A 21,655-nucleotide genomic window follows, 5' to 3' on the forward strand; every position below is an offset into this window, starting at 1 on the left:
CGTGTGTGTGTGTGTGTGTGTGTGTGTGTGTGTGTGTGTGTGTGTGTGTGTGTGTGTGGTGTGTGTGTGTGTGTTACACGACAGGCCAAAGGGGAACCCTGTGCCCCTATTGGTTGTGTTTGTCTCACTAAATAGGAGGTTGGTACACACACACACACACACACACACACCACACACAACACACACACACACACACACACACACACACACACACACACAGTCTAAGGAAAGGACACAGTGTGCCAACAGTTAGGGGCAGGACCAGAATCCCAATTGGTTCTGACTAATGTTCCTATACTACATGTTACGCATTCTAGCAGTCTATAACCACATTACATGGTTACATGCATGGTTACATTACATTGCATGGTTACATTGCATGGTTACATTACATGCTTACATGCATGGTTACATTACATTACATGGTTACATGGCATGGTTACATTGCATGGTTACATTACATTACATGGTTACATTGCATGGTTACATTGCATGGTTACATTGCATGTTACATTACATGGCTACATTGCATGGTTACATTGCATGACTACATTGCATGTTACATTGCATGACTACATTGCATGGCTACATTGCATGGTTACATTGCATGGCTACATTACATGGTTACATCACATGGTTACTTTACATTGCATGGCTACATTACATGGTTACTTTACATTGCATTGGCTACATTACATGGTTACATCACATGGTTACTTTCATTACATGGTTACATCACATGGTTACTTTACATTGCATGGCTACATTACATGGTTACATCACATGGTTACTTTACATTACATGGTTACATCACATGTTACTTTACATTGCATGGCTACATTACATGGTTACATCACATGGTTACTTTACATTACATGGTTACATCACATGGTTACTTTACATTGCAATGGCACATTACATGGTTACATCACATGGTTACTTTACATTACATGGTTACATCACATGGTTACTTTACATTACATGGCTACATTGCATGGGTTACATTGCATGGCTACATTTACATGGTTTCATCACCATGGTTACTTTACATTGACCATTGGTTAACAATCACTAGGTTACTTACATGCATGGCTACATTACATGGTCATTCCACATGGGTTATTTACATTCATGGGTTTTACATCCCATGGTTTACTTTAATTTACATTGGTTACATCACAATGGTTACTTTAATTACAGTGTAACACTGGGTTACTATCCACATGGTACCTTTGTTCACATATGGACTTTACATACTCATGGGTTTACATCCATTTTCTTAACATGGTACATTGTATTTACATTACCATGGTTACATCACATGGTTACTTACATTAACCATGGCTTACATTGCACATTCTGTATGAATGAGCAGTAATAGAACTCATTCTGTATTATTTGTAGCAACATAAATAATAACAGTTCTCTCACCCTGTGATGAAAAGGGCAGAACAACAGAGGCAGGACGAGGCAGGGAGAGGCAGGGCACAGAAAAATAGCAGCCACTTCTCTCTAAGCAGCCTCTGTCTGTCTGTCTGTTAAGGGGAGAGCTTGGCTAGCTAACGGGTCCTGTTCTGTTTTGGAATAGCACCACACACACACACACCACACACACACACACACACCACACACACACACACACACACACACACACACACACACACACACACACACACCACACACACACAACGCATGCTTATTTGACTTTGCGGAACAGTCAGATATGACAAAATGGGCCCTCCTACAAAACACACACACCAATCATTACTAACCTAACTCTATGTATCATTACCAACTCTATGTATCATTACCAACTCTATGTATCATTACCAACTATATGTATTCATTACCACTTATGTATTCTTTTAAACTCCATGTATCATTACCAACTCTAGTATCATTACCAACCTATGTATTATTATCCAAACTATGTATGCATTACCAACTCTATGTATCATTACCAACTCTGTGTATTTCAATTCATCTATATTACAACTATATGTATCATGTTACTACTCTATGTATCATTACTAACTCTATGTATCATTACCAACTATATGTATTCATTACATTCTATAACTCCTTGTATCATTAAACTATGTATTCATTACTAACTCTATCTTATCATTACTAAACTCTATGTATCATTACACTATTATGTATCATTACTAACTCTATCTATCATTACTACTCTTGTAATCATACTAACTCTATGTATCATGACTAACCATGTATCTTACCAACTATATGTATCATTACTAACTCTATCTGTATCATTACTAACTCTATGTATCATTACTAACTCTATGTATCATTACTTACTCTATGTATCATTACCAACTTATTGTATCATTACCAACTCTATTATTACTAACTATATGTATCATTACCAACTTATGTATCATTACTAACTCTATGTATCATTACTAACTCTATGTATCATTACTAACTCTATGTATCATTATAACTTATGTATCATTACTAACTATATTGTATCAATTACTAACTATATGTATCATTACTAACTCTATGTATCATTACTAACTCTATGTATCATTTACTAACTCTATGTATCATTATTAACTATATGTATCATTACAACTCTGTGTATCATTACCAACTATATGTATCATTACTAACTCTATGTATCATTACCACTTATGTATCATTACCAACTCTATTATCATTACTAACTCTATGATATCCATGATTAACTCTTATGTATCATTACAACTAATGTATATTACCAACTCTATTATCATTACTAACCTATGTATCAATTACAACTTATGTATCATTACCAACTCTATCTATCATTATAACCTATGTATCATTACTAACTCTATGTATCATTACTAACCTCTATGTATCATTACCAACTACTATGTATTCATTACAAACTCTATGTATCATTTACCTAACTCTATGTATCATTACTTAACTCTATGTATCATTACTAACTCTATGTATCAATACCAACTACGTGACGTCTCCTTCAGAAATAATTACATACTGTTGCTTACCTCCTATGTGTAATCTATTAATCTAGACTCTCCTTATTCAAGCTCTGTTATTGCGTTTCCGAAGAACTAGGGTAACCTGATCAATTCTCTCGTTGAGATGTGATGCTCTCTCTGAATATACCGCGGATGCGTCTTTTTCGTGATTCTTTAGGCAGGTTGATCTCAGACCTAGCACTATAGTGTTGATATGGATCTCCTCTCAGACCTTTCTTACTCATTGATGTTGATTCCAGTCGATGCTGAGTGAGTGTCTGAGTCAGGTGACGTCGTCGTCTCAACTTACTGTCATGTTTAAGTCTTTGAGATATCTAACGCTAGACGCCTTAGTGATTGTGTATCTTGAGGAGGTTAAAACTTGAACTCCTCTCTTAGATGGTTTGCGTTACTTATATTGTAGTTCTGAATACATCAGATAGCTCATTGAACATCATATATGGTATATCATGCCTGACGTCCGTAATAGTCGTTCGGATTACTGGTTGCATAATGCGTGATGAGGCTTGTGCTTATCATTTTGTTCTTCAGTCGTTATCTGATTACTAGTGCCTGGTGTGTTTGTTGATTTTCTGTTAGGCGTGTCGTGAGTGTGTGTGGATTGTAGGAACTCCCCTTTACCGCTATAAAACAGTAGACGACTCGTTCGATTATGAGGTGAAGGTGGTTCCAGTCAGACTTCTTGAACTCTGTGTGTTGAGGACTAGAGTGCCATCAGAGAAAGCAAGCGATACCCGGCCTAGGATGACTCTATGACATAGCGTCTGTATGCGTTATAGTGCACGTATGGCGAGTCAGGTTTGCCTCGGGCTGAGGGTGAGTAGCAACACCTCATAATAAACACGTGTGATGCGATACCTCTGTAGCCATCGTTATTCTGTCTTTAGTGATTGAGTGCATATCTGCAGTGAGCCTTAGAGGTCAGTCCGTAGCATGTTATCCCAAATCAACACCTACCATCTCTATGCTATCAACATAGACACCGAGCATGTTGTGAGTTACTCCTCGTAATAGCGTGTGGTGGCTCTTTATGTAGGGTATGTCTCCTTGTGGTGTGGGCAGGTACGTTATATGTACTCAATCTGGCTGCAGATACCTTTTGATCAGGTTAGTGGTGCATAGATCTCGATGACATAATATGTTGGTTTGGTCGAGATATCACTCGGAGGCTAGCTATGTTTATTTTCATGACAATAGGGCACTTTGCGAATACATGGGATAGGTGAAGTAGTCACCTTATCTTGAGCATGGTTTACCTACTAGGCCACTTTCATGATCCTGGGATGCGTCGTGACTGCCCATGTAATAGCGATATCAGATCTGTACTTCGTGAATGTGTATGTGGCGTGTTGGTGTGTGCGCTGGTGTTCTCGAAAGCACATCAAAATACGAACTCATTGGTTGACTACGCTCCAGGTATGAACTCAGAAAGGAGTCTTCAATGATATCGAGCTTAGCCTCTGGTGTAGTGGTTGAGTTACCTTAGCAGGTGGACCAAGGACTCCAGAAGTGCCTCCTTGTGAGTGGACTTGGGTTCACTCACTGAACATGAGAAGTGAAAGCCGTGGTAGATGTTTATCGAGGACTGGCGCTTGAGAGTCGTTTTTTTATGAAATAGATGTAACCAGAACTCTGGATTATTCGTAAACCTCTCATGAGCTTGGCTGTAGTTAGAGTTCGATATTTGTACTTTGACTACTTGGATCTGCATCTAGGCTGTCTGAGCGGTCTTGTATTTTGTGTATCTCTTGACTTATACGCACATTCACATGCATGTACTTGCTCGTAAAGGTGTAGCTTGTCTGAGCTAGGCTGATTGAGTGTAATAGTTCAGCATGCCAGAAAGATAAGTTGTGGGATTTAGGGGAACTACTGGTTACTGAGTTAGCTGGTACGGCCACAAATTGAATAACCAATTGAGCTAAATCTGATCAATCAATATATATATTTTTACCATACCACACATAAAACTCTTACTCGTCGCTATCTCTCAAGTCGTAACTCTTATTATGATAATATTTTGCTATCATTATATTAAACGATCTATTGAATACTGAGTTAGTATATTACATGCCCAATTTACAATTCAACTCTACTAGTGTTGTCTCCAAAGCATTTACTTGCACAAACTACATGAAGTTATGACTCCGAATATCGAGTCTCCTCCTAAAATCTCGTTGCCTGATCATTACAATAGTTGATATTGCATACTCCGTTATTCTTCAAGAACCTCTGCACCGACACCACACCCTATAGTGCATAGCTGTCTCTCTAACTAATTCCTTTATGTGGTAGTCCCACCCTGAGTATCTTGGAGACTGCGTAGCTCCGCATTTCTATGCTACTAAATCTTATGACTTTGCGTAGTATTTATCTCCAGTGAGATTTGTTGCGATTGAGTCTTTTATGACGTATTTGATCGTAACTCAGCTTCCATATCGATGCGAGTGATATTTCGACTACAAGTTCTCCAAATGGGATTTTACACAGATCCTTGTAGTGGAGTGTGTTCCTAGCCCATGGAATCCACAATTTATATAACATTCCCCATCTAACATTGTCTTATAGTGGTTATCATTACCTCCCGAACTCCATACTTAAGTTATTTTTGACTTATGCCCATTTTATTAACTCTAGACTCTTATTTGATCAATTATCATATGGACTCTAAATGGTAGTTGCCCATTATTCACATCAGGCTGCGAAAGGCCATTGTTTATACCGTCACTCAAGATCTGAGTCCCTGGTCAATTGGAGCCTCTCGAGGAGAAACTCAAGGAGTTGTGTACTCCGGAGAATGTGTTGAGTTTTACCAATTCTTAATACATTTCTATTGACTTGGTTTATTCTCTAAGAGCATTAAATATTTGATAGACTCTGAGTCAATCATATTTTCTCGTTTTGCATTTACTATCGTCTAATATAGATGTGCAAATCCCCCTTCCACCCGACTAAATGTAATTGTTTCTACAGTGCGTTAATGCTCATAACTCTGTATGTGCTTTATCCATTACTAAGGCTCTCACCTTCTCTCTGATCGTTCTTTCGCTGTGCGATATACCAAGCATTTTCTTTTCTATACCGTGATTGCCTCCAATTCAATTCCTCCGTGATAGTAGTTGCGATTGTGCAAACGAGTAATAAGTGATATCATTGACTAACTCTATTATCACCCATAGCTCTTTTCAGCCGTACCCTCAATCCTTCCCGATATCCTTTCTGCATATGAACTATATCCTCCGTCGTATGCATCTCATGGTTTTTACCTAGAGCTTCTAGAATGTGTGCTTTCTATTTACCCAACATATGTATTGCTCTCTTATTATACTCTACCATCGTATCACTGCATGATGCCCATCACTTCCTACAATAATGTCCTCATGTTGCTCAACTTTCTGATTAACCTGTTCTGCTGTGCAAGACTTCGCATACTTCCACGACTCATGCTATTCATGCAGACTTCTTATGTGATGCAAGCATTCGTAATTTATCGTGGGTAGCTCCCATATCCGTCCTCAATACGATCATACGATATCACATCTTTATAGTAGTGATACCCTCTATGTAACTTCGGTCCTGAAGCGGCCTTGCTGTAGATGCTTTTTCATGTTGATGCGCTCACATGCTTCCTTCATCAAACCATTGAACCGTCTGTCCTCATTGCATTAGTTTTCTATGACTCTTATAGTCTTGAATCTAATATTGGCATATCTTTATGAGTTAGTGATATCTACTTATCTAACTTCTATTGGCATCAGCAAGTTATTCCACTTCGCCTTAGATGTACGTCCCTTTGTTTGTGTCAAGCCCTAACCTAGATGGACCTGGCACCGTGTAGTGTCTCTATGCTCACGAGTATTCATTATGGACTCCTAGATGCTAGAGTGCATAATAAAACAATGATTCAGCACCCACTCAACCCTTCTATGTTTGAGATCTAATTTCCAGTGTTGTATATTGATTACATACCTACTCTATGTTCCTCAATCGGATACATCCGCACAGGAGTCATTCCTCCTGACTGTTGTATCACTTCAGTCATTAACCTATTATCACATCGCTCATTCATGTTTAACACTGAACTAGCATAAGTCACTGTTATCGACTATCATAGATCACTATGTAGTTGTCCTTTTTGAGTTAAGCCTCAAGGTGAGCTGTAATCAGAGGTTGATACTCCACTATTTTGCCATGGCAACTCGTAAGATCTGTACCTTTCATCTATAACTTCTGATCACTTTTCTTCTCATTAGACATTCTTTTATAACAACTCTATGTCTCTACTCTAACTCTAGGTATCATTACTAACTTTTTTGTACAATAATTTATTTCTACCTCTATGTAGCATATGGTTTCATTATAACTCTTTGGATCATTACTAACTCTGTGTATCTTTTACTAACTCTATGAGATGTAATATTGTGCCAATTACTTGCCATCACTTACAAAATGACTCTAGGACCAGTCAGAACTTTATATGTAGTGACTCATAATTAATATTTTGTTTACAGTCTATCTCTCCATACTTGTTGGTCCACTGGCACTGTAGAATTGCCATTGTACCTTACAGAAAAAGCCTACTTAGTGGGTAATCAAAATTTCCCTAGAGAAACTAGCTAGTAGAGCCACTCCTTTCTTGTTGAAGCTATGCTTATTATGAACACTCTGAAACTTGCTTATGTCTGTGAATAAAATGCCGCTTAGCGAGGACTGTTGTACTAGAAAGGCCTGTGTCCTCTCATATCAGTGTAGCGACCTCCTAAACTCTGAGTGTTATGTTCTCCCTGAGCATTTAACTTCTCTTATAAACTCCTGGTGTTTAGTAAGCTTCATTGTCTAGAACTCATCATACTCTCTATTATCGTTATTACTGCTATGTGTCGATGCTACCATAAACACTCAATTTAATAGAGGTAATTTTATTTCTTAAAACTAATCCCCAAGCGAGATAATGTCTCTCCTCCTTGTGAGGGTGAGTGGATCCTTATGTTTACGAGTAACTCTTACCTCGATGGTTGGGTGGTGCTTTTTGCTGTATCACTATTAGGTAACCATATAGCTTTGGGGAAAGCACCTTATAGTTTTGTGCTCGGTGGGCTGGGGAGGTATGTACATCTTTATAACTGGTGACTAGGGCTTTGTTCTGCAAGTATAATGTAAACATCCTCTTCCTAGCAACTCCCTCTATGACTAACTCGTAAGAATCCCTCGCTCCCGCTCGGATTTCTTAACTCGAGAATGAGGATCATTGCTACTTGTGTCTAGTCGTGATGTAGCAACGGGTGAAACTCACTGTTGTTTAGCAAGGGTTATAATTACATGGATTCCAGGATGATTGAGCTCTGTTGGATCGGGAACTTGATACTGTGAGTGGTGAGTTCGAGCATATTCACCCTCGCTAGACGCTCTTAATCTAACGATAATCTGTGTTAAAAAACCTTGAGGTTCAGGTTGAGGAAAGTGTAGCATTGTCCCTCAAGTTTGGGCTATTGTGGAGTTGGTCTCTGCATGGTTGATGCAATAGAGCTTGCTAGATGTGGAACCTGGCGTCTCATTAGTGTATGTGGGCCTTGATTTTTGACTTCACTAGGAACTTTTCATAGTGGTGGTATCGTTGGAGGGCTATTACAAACTCTACTCGATGTATCATTACTAATGCGTACCATCACTCGATCCCTCAAACCATTTTATCTACAATCCTGGGAACTCCAAAGAATCATCCCTTTAATCTCGTGATTTTCTTGCAATGTGCTTATCTATGGTTAAGAAGCATTCAATACTCCCATAAACGAACGAAAACTTAGCCATTTCTTTAAGACTTTACTGTCACTAGTAAGAATGTGCCTCACTTCTACTTAAGCTGATATCTATTAAATGGCTTAATATTTCGGTGCTGACTCAAATTCAGGACTCTACCACCTCGCAATAGGAACAGTGGCTCTATGCGTGAGAGCATCCAGGGTATACAAATACTCTGGTCATGCAATCATTCAATATGTGCTCATGTCACATTATTAACTTTTGAACGCCTCAAAGAAAACCTGAAACCTCCAATTGGTATTTTCTTGAAGCTCATACTGTGGACTTCTGCTCAACTCTGTAAGTGCTACTTATAATAGCTCGACGATAACCGGTAGTCTCTAGTAGGTTTCAGGTCTCCTATAGGCCACACTTTTCTTTGATGTGCTCGATTAACAAATACGTTTAATCTCATGACGGGCTTATATCGCGATATTACATTGTGCTTTCTTGCGAGTTTCACCTCACACTCATTACACTAAGGCCTGAACTTGCTATCCCATCCTAGATTGAGAGAGATGCAACATTCTTCTTCATTCCCAGTATAATGGCATTGAATTTATTGAGAAGATCTCTCCCTCTTGACACACCACACCTCCTGCCTGAAGCTCATTCTTCCCTCCTGTGTGAGTCACTCCTTCTGTTCTTACTCCTTGTGCGACAAAACAACAAATAAACGTCATATACCTAACAACTAAACTATTCCTCCAAAAGCAAAGTGATAACCTTTTATTTATGAGTATAGTTACTGGATGATTGGGGTTCACTCTCTTACTTTACTTCCAATTGTCATAGTACACTATCCATATCGGCAACTCTTTCCAAGCTTCTCCCCTGAAACTTAACCTTTATCAAATCCCCGTACAATGTCTCGAATTTGTACGCCTCATGCCCGCACCTCCGTGGTGCTGTACCTCTTCGATTCGCTCGACTTGGCGCGTTCCTTTCCTGGTACCCCGCACTGGAGGACACGCTTAATATTCCTGTGTCCACGCCGCTTAGACACCTCGTCTCTTGCGGATGCTGCGCGCCCACCAGACCAGCGGCCGTGCATCCATAGCATCCACTAACGCACGCGCTCCCTCACGTGTCCGCTGCTGCTCCGCGCATTTTGCGAATTACAATAAGACCACTTAGGATTGGTGAGCAGACGTGAAACACAGAGCCTACCTGATGAAGAGGTGGGCATAGAGCATGTCTCCAGGGTATAGACCCAGAAATGTAGAGCTTTGCTGCAGTGGGTATTTAGACATTCGTGTTAGTTCTGGCCAGAATCCTGAGTGTGGTGCCCTGCTCTAGAGGCTGAACTGCCTTAGACCTCAGCTGAGCGAGATTGGTGACAGAACTGTCAGACCAGGCGACAGTTATTGTGAGATCTCTCCTACGTTCAAGATTATGTTATTCTCGCACTTCCAGATAAACTCGCTGGTTATTTGAGTGTGGAAGACGAGCTGAGGAGCTTGCCATAGGTCTCGCGCGCGGATGTGTTAGCATCTCTAGTTATGATAAGCGGTTTGTGTTCCTTCCTTATCATAACATGAATCTCCATATATCATTAGACGCTATTGCCACGCCATGCATTGCAATAATGGCGTCTTGGAAGACTTGGAAAGGCCCATAACTTGCTAATTTTCTCCTCTTTAGTCATGGGGTTGTCACTATATACTGATAATAGTTTCCTTGTTATTGTCGATAAGAAAAGGCGAAGACAACTATGGAGCATTAGTCTGATGTGCGATTCAAAAATTAACTATTCTGTCCAAATTATGCATGTCGCAATCTTCAACTAGTGTAGGAAGACAGCGTAGGCTCTCTGATTCAGACGGTTGTCCTCATTGTGGACACCGTGTACTTGCGTCTCCTGTTAGTAGAGCGAAAAGATACGGAACCATCGTGAGTATTTTTTTTATCTATTGTGAGGAACTATTCCATAGGTCTGAATGCGAATCTAGAGTGGTCTGCGTTGGCCCAATGAGCACGTACCCCGGATTCTCCAGATTAATGAATCTGTCGTTAGCTCACATCAACTAACCGCTCGCTGTTTTCTCCTCAATTAGGTTGCCACCGTCTCTTGTCCTAGCTAGAATCTCCTGTAATGGGAGATAAAACCGCTGTCCTGTTCCTCCTGCAATTATGTTAGCACAGCTGACCTAAAACTCGGTGTACCTCTTGTCATAGACTTTAAACTGAGATCCTAACAATTATACATCTGGGCAGCTTCCTCCTCCTGTAGGACATATACTTGACCAGCCTAATGTAGCTGTCGTAGCCCCAAAGGATTCATCCTTTCCTCGGGTTTGAGTCAATCCAGAGCAGTGCTTTCTCTTGAGAAAAGGCCACAGAACAAGCATAAAAGAGCTCTTGTGTAACTAAGTTAACTTTCCTGTAAATCATTCCGTATGGTTGCAGGTCCATCATTTCTTGTTCTGAGAAAGTGAAGGCTAGAGTTCCGAGTTCGACGTACGAGAGATTGCCTCTATACAGAAACTGACCCGAATCATGCGTTTAACACCGGTACCCAGCGCGTGCTAGCATCCGCCAGCTCCTCCCTTTCTCTATCTGGACAGCGAGGTAGCAGATGCAAAACTCTTTCGTGCGTGGAAACCAAAGGAATAGACATAAGAGGGCATGTCTTGTGTAGGAGCTCTCCTCGTGCCCGTGATAAGTCGTAGGCACCCAGTCTTGCCATGGCAATCCCAAATATTTTTCCAATCCACCGAGGGACAAAGTTACGAATTTTAGAGGGCTTTCCCTAGTTAGGAGATACGAGACAGGTGATCCCATACGACAAGCTTGCTCATACTTGGCAGCTACATTAAATAGTACTGCGAGTAAACACGCGATGCCAGGGGTTTTCGTCGGATAGACCTCACTTGCGATTTCGATAATCAGTCGTATGCATGCGAGACTACGCTGCTGCCTTGATGGGCGTCCTCGACTGTGGAGAGCCTTTCTCGCCAAGAGACTTCCGTCCGTACGTATGCATTCCCAAGGCTCACCGTATCATTCTACTACTTACAATCTAGTGCTGAAGGCTAGAGCTCGACTCCCACGTCGCCTGTGATGTATCGTCTGCCTCGTCTCTTTATGTAAGACTTCTCTCCTCCTGGCTTAACTCCCACGTTCGCACCATCGACCATTCATCCCATACCCAGAGTGAAGAATGGGCTGCGACTCACGGCCTTCGTTGTCATGTGGCCTCTTCTATAGGGTCTAGCTAGTTCTCTATGTGGGTTCCTATTCTACAAACGATCAGACAGTGGAGTAAGGCAGGAAATGGCTCGACGAGGGAGAACTCCGCTGGCTTTCATATTAGCCAGAGAAGTAATAATACCTACCCTGATTTCCCAGATTCTCCAATCATATTCAAACTCAGTTATGAAGACCCGCAGAGCAGATCCGCGCGAAGGATAAGACTGACATAGTGCTCTTTCGTACGCAGAAGGATTGCTCCTGATACTAACCCATAATACATACAGTGTTCTTCGAAATAACACCAAGATTGCAACAGTGAATGAGAATTGTGTGCAGTATACGTGACCTGGGTGATGCTGGCTTTCTTTGAGCAAGTGATGGTCCTGCTAGAGTCCGAGTTGCTCATTAAAAGCTATCGTATATCAAGTGTAAATGAAGGCACTCCGGTGCGTTATGTGCGTGCGTTTTGTCGTAGAACAGAGTTCGCTCTCTCCGTATTCCAAACCTCCCATACAGCTGCAAGATTCTGGGCGAGGCGTCCGGTTTGTGACTAGACTAATATCAGCAGACTTTCACATACAAATCTGAATATTCTATCTCCTCCTCTACCAAAGTAGATGTTACTAGTTCCAGATTAGTATGGTATGCATGGGGTTAGAGAGAGGGCAAAATATAACAGTGTTGACTAGAGGCAACCCAGCGGGTCCCAAAGACGCGCTGTGTGACCACCAGGGCAAGTACGTAAATCTAGGCTCCACAGTTTTCTCACTCTTAAACTTACCCAAAGGAGGCTTATACCGTAAAAACAAGTAACCGTTTCGTAGAAGGAACATACTGATAGTAAAGCACACAGAAGTCATCAGAATAATATATATCTTACTCGTGGCATGTAAGGTGTACACGATAGTTGATGTGTGCTTATTGGTAAATGGTGTATATTACTATTATCTCTCCTAACTCAAGAGTAAATCGCTTTGTCCAGATTATCACTGTGTCTCCATCATCAGCTTACGGACAATATTCTCACAACCGACAGCGTATGTTTCTCACTTGGCTAGACATCACATGAGCTCTCTTTGTGCACAACGCCAATACACTCAACACGATAGCTAAGTAAAATGTTGGCCACATGGATAACCATTTCTACCACTGGAGTAGGCAGCAGATAGTGTGGGAGTTGGCATAAATTTAGTTTGTGTTTGTTCATCCCGTCGGGAACTTCCCAAGAGTGCCAGCTGGGCAACTCTTCTCGAACCCTCCCAAGCTTATTGACGGATATAATTACGAGGTCTCTACAAAGAACCAACATGGAGTAGTTACATTCCCATCTAACCTATACAGCTTCTCCTCCTCTCCTCACGAATAGCTCATTTTCACACTCCCTCTTCACTCGCTCTGCGCTTATCTCTACACTTCTTGTCTACCTTCTCTCTCCACGCCATCTGTCCCTCTTTTGTGAATTTATAATAGGGTGTAATGACATAGTTATGCTTCTCTTAGCTTTGGCCTAGCTCTAGACGCTTGAAATAAGAGTGGCAGCCAAGGACTGTGACAGAATACCCTAGTCCAGTTGTCCCAACAATGTATTTCAACTGAAAATGGTAACGAGTACTCTTGTCTTCACACTTTTCTCTCCTAGCCCAACGCACGTCGAGCAAGTTAATACCCCAGAGCATGCGTGACAGCCCGGGGTGGGGGGGAGGGTTGCCCTTTTAGATGGCCGTCGGATTGTAAATAAGACATACGGATCTTTCTCGTTCCTTTTGTAGCCTGACTCTTGGCCTATTGTATAAGGTAAACCAGACGGGTGTTAAATATACCTTGAACCATAACCCTCTACCCACACGCCCAGATTTCTACTCGCCACTCTTCTCTTCTCTCTTCTCTTCTGCGCGATCACTACCCAAAGGTGTTCCCCAAGCGTCTCTGCCATTGTTCTCTATGAAGTACCGCGGACCTCCTTCCCTCCTTGTCACCCATTCTCTTCTCTCTTTCGCTTAATCCTGCGTCAAGTTGATCTATAGATAATATTATCACTTCAAAGAATAATAAATTTGTTTCATCCCAAATATAGACAAATCCTTATTAATTATTGTATAAAAAAAACTGAAACACTTCAAATTGAGGTCTCTATGAATCTTATTGCTAAGTATCTCACTCATGTGTTACTAGCAGTGAACTCGCAATTATCTTACTAGGGAGCTAATTCTTACTTGTACCGATTGGCACATTGTTCTCATCTCATTCAGATATCAATCCATGAAGTATCTACTGGCGGATGTTATGGTGAGAGATGAGTTGTTATAATTTCCATCTCTCTTTTGGCTCCTAGTGAAGTTAATCCACCCTTGGCAAAACCCAAAGCTATGAGGTTGAAGGAATTGTTCCGTCAGAGCTGGGGATAAGGAAGGTTCCTGTCAGCTGAGCTCATTTCAAGGTCAGGGGTCACTGTCACTGTTGTCTGCATGTCTATTGAAAAAAAAACAATATTGCTGTTGATGGTACTTTGACACCATCAATTATTTAAAATAATAAATGCAATGAGTCCATTTGGAATCCCTTTACAGCTGTTATCTGAATACTTAATAATGGACACAATAGTTGGCTGTAAATAACTTTTCTATTTTAAATCAATTCTGGGATTTTCAAACCAGAAAAACACATGTGGGTGTGTAATGGCAGGGTCAGGGGAAATTGACCCAGAATAGATCCTGAGGTCATACCGTGGGGAAATTCCCTCTTCAGTTGTCTGTGAGTCTAATGGTTGAAACAATATAGCTATTGATGCTACTGATATCTTTTTCATTTACAAGTAATCCTTTTCTTGAGCCCTGYGGTAATTCTGTTCCCAAACAGTCCCTCTCTAATACTTCAACAGCTGTTGGATGCATACTGTCACCTTATAGCTATCATATTGTCCAGCAAATATATTGTTTGCTGTGATTGAATGCCCATATTTTGTAATATAACAAATGTATGTGATTCTGGCCTAACTTCACCCATGCTCATCTGGTCAAACACTTGTGTAATGACAGCCTACTGTGCTTTCCATTCTGAGTGAATAGGTTACGTTACTGTAACCTATTAGTATAAAGCAGACCAACTAGAGAAGGCTACAGGTATGAAGTGATGGAATAATCCTCCTGTACGGTACCTTCCAGTCTGATGGACGTTGTGCAGTAGAAGTGGAGGAGTGCGGCCAGGGCACAGCCGTCTGTGTTGTCCTTCAGCAGATTGTCCACCAGGGGGAGTGATGGAGCTGACCTCTGCTGGGCATACTCCCTCCTGTAGCGCGCCTGCAGCCATGGCAACAACAACACGGAGAGATGACGGTCAGTGACAGTTAATGTATGGAATCAGAGTAAGGAGAGGGACGTATGGATGTATATAAAGGCTCCTCACACACATGTACACAAGCACTCTTTGTCACGGCACAGATGCACTGTCACGAGCACACACTTTCTTTCTCTCACTTATTCCTAGCTATTCACTCCATTCTGAGTGAATAGGTTACGTTACTGTCACCTATTAGTATAAAGCAGAACCAACTAGAGAAGGCTACAGGTATGAAGTGGATGGAATAATCCTCCTGTACGGTACCTTCCAGTCTGATGGACGTTGTGCAGTAGAAGTGGAGGAGTGCGGCCAGGGCACAGCCGTCTGTGTTGTCCTTCAGCAGATTGTCCACCAGGGGGAGTGACGGAGCTGACCTCTGCTGGGCATACTCCTCCTGTAGCGCGCCTGCAGCCATGGCAAAACAACACGGAGAGATGACGGTCAGTGACAGTTCAATGTATGGAATCAGAGTAAGGAGAGGGACGTATGGATGTATATAAAGGCTCCTGCTACACAGCGGGCGTCCCTCTCTCCGACCTCTGATGGCCGCGCTGTGACCCTCTATGATGTGTTTTCTGGACACGAACAGTACACATCGGGCCCGCCCTCGATGTTCACTGCTCATTTCGCACGGCGGTCGGACCTTAGGGGCCCTGTGACGTCTCGTGCTGCGAATATGTAGTCACTATAGGGCGTATCACCTGTTGGGTACACAAGCACTCTTTGTCACTGGCCAGATGCCAAGGACTGTCACCGAGCACAACTTTCTTTCTCCTCACGACTAGATTGTTCTTCTCGCTAATTCTTACTACCACACACAACACCACACAGCGAGCACACATTCCACACACACGATCACACCACTATTCTACGACAGCCTCACATCACTACATCTCACGACGACACCATCAGCACACTACACACACCAGTCTTGCTCACACACACACAACTCACTATATTATCTCTCTCTACAAGGAGTGGTAGGTTTATTCTGGGGATTTATTCAAGCTAACGCAGTGTAGTAATGTGATCTGTTAGAAATGCTATCGGCAAAATGAAAGAGCAAGACTAAGTGGAGACATTGACATGGATTAGCACACCCAAATGCAGATTTGCCACTGACGGCTATGGTGTCGACTGCCCTTCTTATTTTCACTAGGCTCACATACCATTGTTTTATAGGGCTACGGGATGCCATCTTTTAAACTAGGCGCCTAATCGATGCCCTCTTTACCTCTAGGCTTAACGACGCCTCTCGGTTTGAGACTTAGGCGTCTCACGACGCCATCTTAGCTAGGTTTTTTATGGTCATACTAGGATCGCATTTTAGCTGGTTGTATAGCGCAGTTGTGTGTCTATCGATATCGTACTCTTTACAGTAAGGGGGCAAGTCCGTTAGCACTACAAACCACTAGCTGACGGACGATGCTCTCTTTTACTAGGACGTAAGCGATCCAGCGTTGTAACTAAGGAACTACGCGAGGTCCGCATGGTAGCTAGGCATGACGGATATAGAGGGTTTGTTGACGCCATGCATTTTACTAGGCGTAAAGCGGACATGCCATCAATTTACTGAGGGGTGGATGTTCTTACGACGCACATGGCGCTTTACTAGTGCTCTGATCGAGCCATCTTTACTACGCATGGTCTGAGCGTTACGCGCAATATGATGTTACTTAGGCTATTCGAGCGGACCATCTTTACTAGCTACAATGAGCCATCTTTGTATGTCTATCCGATAACACCATCATTTGACTAGGTCTAGACTGCGATGACCACTTCTTTACTAAGGGCTACGGATGCCTCTTAATCTACGCGGGCTACGATGCCTACTCCTTTACTAAGGCGCTTGTAGTCGATGCCATCTTTACTTAGGCACTCGATGCTCAGTCCTCTGATAGGCTAAGGCGTGCTATTTCGCGATTGCCATCTGTTGGTCTTAGCCGTCTGTCTGTCTACGATCGGCTTTATCTTTACTAGGTATTTGGTCTGACGTTATGCCCTCCTTTTCACCTAAGGTGACCCGGAACTAATGGCGAGCCACTCTTTAGCTGAGGCATAACGTGATGGCCATTCTTGACTGAGGGTGGGGCTAAATTCTTTAACGCCCAGTACTGTTTGGTTGTGGTGTACTGGTGTTGTTTTCGCGCTCTTTGGTCATGTAATGATTGTAATTGTGTCTTTAACTTAGGGGCTTTACATAGCAATAATCCAATCGTTCTGACTAGGCTAACGACGCCATCTTTACTTAGGTTGTGTCTAAATAACCATCTTTACTAGGGTGCGCTCAATGGTGGTTTCGATGCCATCTTACTAAGGTGTGGTCTGGCTCGATGCCATCTATGAACTCAGGTGTTCTTACGTATGCCTCATATTTTACTGGCTAAACGATGCCAATCGGTTTTTTATAGGCTACTTGTCCTGCTAATTCGGACATACAGACTGGTAGTCGCTTGTTGATATGGTTTGTCAACAACAGTCGGTGGGCACGATCAGTGCTGATACCACACTTAGGCCAGACGGAGGGTCTGGAATCTGAGAAACAATCACTGAGAATGAACACAGGAATGATATTTACTGTACGCTGCTGTATTACACACCATTAGGTCATTACTGGTCGATTGATAATGTATAGAAATTGATCTACATAACCATTAGGACAGAAGATCAATCGACTGTACTACAGTAATCCCTAGCAGGTATAATCTAACTGTACTACCAGTATCCTACAGGTATACCTAATCTACTGTACTACACGTATCCTACAGGTATAAATCTACTGTACTACAGTCGTATCACTTACGCTTAATCTACTCGTACTTACAGTATCGCCTACAGGTATAATCGAATCTACTGTACTACAGAGTACTTCCTACAGGTACTATAATCCTACCTGTGAATCTACTGTACTACAGTATCCACTCAGGTATAAATCTACTGGTACTACTAGCGTATCCTACAGGTATAAATCTACTAGCTGTACTACAGTATCCTACCGGGTATAAATTCTACTGTACTCGACAGTATCCTAACAGGTATACATTTCTAACATGTACTACAGTATCCTACAGGTATAAATCTACTGTACTACAGTATCTCTACAGGTATAAATCTACTGTACTACAGTATCCTACAGGTATAAATCTACTGTAATCTACTGTACTACAGTATCCTACAGGTATAAATCTACTGTACTACAGGTATCCTCTACAGGTATAAATTCTACTGTAACTACCAGTATCCTACAGGTATAGATAATCTACTGTACTGTCTACATGATATCCTGATTTACAGGTATAAAATCTACTGTCTACAGTATCCTACCAGGTTATAAATCTTACTGTACACCAGTATCCTACAGGTATACAATCTACTGTACTACAGTATCCTAACAGGTATAGATGCGAGAGTGCTGTATTACACGTATGTCCTAACAGGTATAATCTACTGTAGTTCTGAGCAGTCATCGTGCGGTAGGTCAGGTATAATTAGAATCTACTGTTAGCTAACATCGTATTCCTGATGTTCTATGTTTTATAAATTTCAGGTTACTCAGTATCGGTGGTACCAGAGCTTGAATATGTTTGTATTGTATGAGTCTACATGTAACTACTGTCTATGTTAGCAGAAATCCACAGGTGGAGAGTAATCTATCTGTCTTTTACATTGATCCTACTAGGAGTTATATTTTAATTATTACTGTACTAGCAGTATCGCTACCATGGGTATTATCTAATCTACTGTGTACGCTACCCGTATCGTCTACAGCGTTATTGGATAATCTATGCTGTACTACCGTATCCATCCTACAGGTATACATCCTAGGGTTCTAGGCAGTTATGCCTACAGGTATATTTGTTAATCTACGCTGTACTTAACAGTGATCTCTACAGGTAATATTGTTAGAGACTCTTCTGTACCTACACGTTAGTCCTACAGGTATAAAATCTAATGTTACTTGTTCTATCTACTGTACTACCAGTATCCTCACAGGCTTATTTATCTTTATTCACTTATCATTAACTCGTTCTACACGAATCCCACAAGGTATATAATCTACTGTACTACAGTAATCCTACATGGTTTAATTATATCGCGATGGACTACACCGTTCCTACAGGTTGATATGCAGGGCGGTGTTTCGCATTCTACTTGGTAGGTCTTCGGAGTATCCTACTAGGTATAAATCTACTGTACTACGTAGGCCTACATCGGTATATAATCTAACTGTAGCTACAGGTATCCTACAGGTTATAATTTATTATCTACTGTATCCTGAGCAGTTATCCTACAGGTATATCAAAAGTCTACTGTACTACAGTATTGACCTACAGTATTAATTCTAGCTGTACTACAGGTATCCTACAGAGTATAATCTTACTGTACTAACAGTATCCTACAGGTATAATACTTCTACTGTGACTACAGTATCCTACAGGTATAGAATCTTGTATCTACTGTACTACAGTATCCTACAGGTAAATCAAATGTACTACAAGTTCCTACAGGTATAAAATCTACTGTACTACAGTATCCTACAGGTATAATAAATCTCTACTGTACTACAGTATCCTACAGGTTATAATCTACTGTACTACAGTATCCTACAGTATAAGATCTATTAATCTACTGTTCACTACAGTATCCTACAGGTATAAATCTACTGTACTACAGTATCCTACAGGTATATAAATCTACTGTATCTACAGTATCCTACAGGTATAAATCTACTGTACTACAGTATCCTACAGGTATAAATCTACTGTACTACAGTATCCTACAGGTATAAATCTACTGTACTACAGTATCCTACAGGTATATACGTAATCTACTGTTCTACAGTATCCTACAGGTATAAATCTACTGTTCTACAGTATCCTACAGGTATAATCTACTGTACTACAGTATCCTACAGGTATAAATCTTACTGTACTACAGTATCCTACAGGTATAAATCTACTGTTACTACAGTATCCTACAGGTATAAATCTACTGTACTACAGTATCCTACAGGTTATAAATCTACTGTTCTACAGTATCCTACAGGTATAAATCTACTGTACTACAGTATCCTACAGGTATAAATTACTGTACTACCAGTATCTACCTTAATTCGGTACATAACATCTACTGTACTACAGTATCCTACAGGTATAATCTACTGTTCTACTAGTATCTCTACAGTGTTTATTAAATCTACTGTATACAGTATCCTACAGGTATAAATCTACTGTACTACAGTATCCTACAGGTATAAATCTACTGTACTACAGTATCCTACAGGTATAAATCTACTGTACTACAGTAATCCTCAGGTATAAATCTACTGTTCTACAGTATCCTACAGGTATAAATCTTACTGTACTATACAGTATCCTACAGGTATAAATCTACTGTAACTACAGTATCCTACAGGTATAAATTTCTACTGTTACAGTATCCTACAGGTATAAATCTACTGTTCTAACAGTATTCTGACAGGTATATAATCTTAGCTGTTCTACAGTATCCTAGCAGGTATAGAATACACTGTACTACAGTATTCCCATACAGGTATAAACACTGGTTCTACACGTAGCCTGGTTAACTATGTGAAGGCTGGCAGTAGTCCTACAGGAGAGAGAGACCCTCAGGTAGATGGCTCAGTCTACAGAGAGGAAGGACATGCATTGCGAGCGAGCATCAGGTCAACAGGAACATATAGGAAGGCTCAGGTTCTACAGAGAGGAAGAGAACCATCAGGCCTAGCGAGAGGCAGGCTACACAAGGTCGAGAGGAAGAACCATGCCAGGTCTATGAGGCTCAGATTCTAGAGCGGTAGTAGAAACTGCATCAAGGCCATAGGAAGGCTCAGGCGTGTCACAGAGAGGAGAGACACAGGTGAGCTCACGCCTAAGGAGGAGGAACATCTAGGTTCTACAGAGGAGCGGATGAACATCATTCAGAGGCTAGGGAACCATCGGCCTCTGGACTCAGGTCTACAGAGAGGAGAGAACCATCAGGCCTAGGAAGGTCAGGTCACAGGAGAGGAGAGAACCATCAGGCCTAGGAAGGCTCAGGTTTACAGAGAGGAGGGAAGCCTCAGGCCTGGAAGGCTCAGGTCTACAGAGAGGAGGGAACATCAGGCCTAGGAAGGCTCAGGTCTACAGAGAGGAGAACCAATCAGGCCTAGGAAGGCTCAGGTCTACAGAGAGGGAGACCATCAGGCTAGGAAGGCTCAGGTCTACAGAGAGGAGGGAACCATCAGGCCTAGGAAGGCTTAGGTGGTGGGCTCTGTTGGGGCGTGGCCCTTGGGCTGTGGACCATTT

At 41.5% G+C, this 21,655-nt stretch overlaps 1 protein-coding gene across 1 annotated transcript in view; it reads right to left on the reverse strand.

The window, feature by feature from the left end:
- LOC111956914 (calmodulin-regulated spectrin-associated protein 2) overlaps window positions 1-21,655 on the reverse strand; it is a 121,490-nt gene that overhangs the window by 39,046 nt on the left and 60,789 nt on the right. Inside the window, 1 exon segment of the mRNA XM_070436527.1 lies at window positions 15,161-15,307. Within this exon segment, the coding sequence (XP_070292628.1) occupies window positions 15,161-15,307 (147 nt within the window).

This window comes from Salvelinus sp. IW2-2015, linkage group LG32, assembly GCF_002910315.2.
Source record: "Salvelinus sp. IW2-2015 linkage group LG32, ASM291031v2, whole genome shotgun sequence".
Lineage (NCBI taxonomy): Eukaryota > Metazoa > Chordata > Actinopteri > Salmoniformes > Salmonidae > Salvelinus > Salvelinus sp. IW2-2015.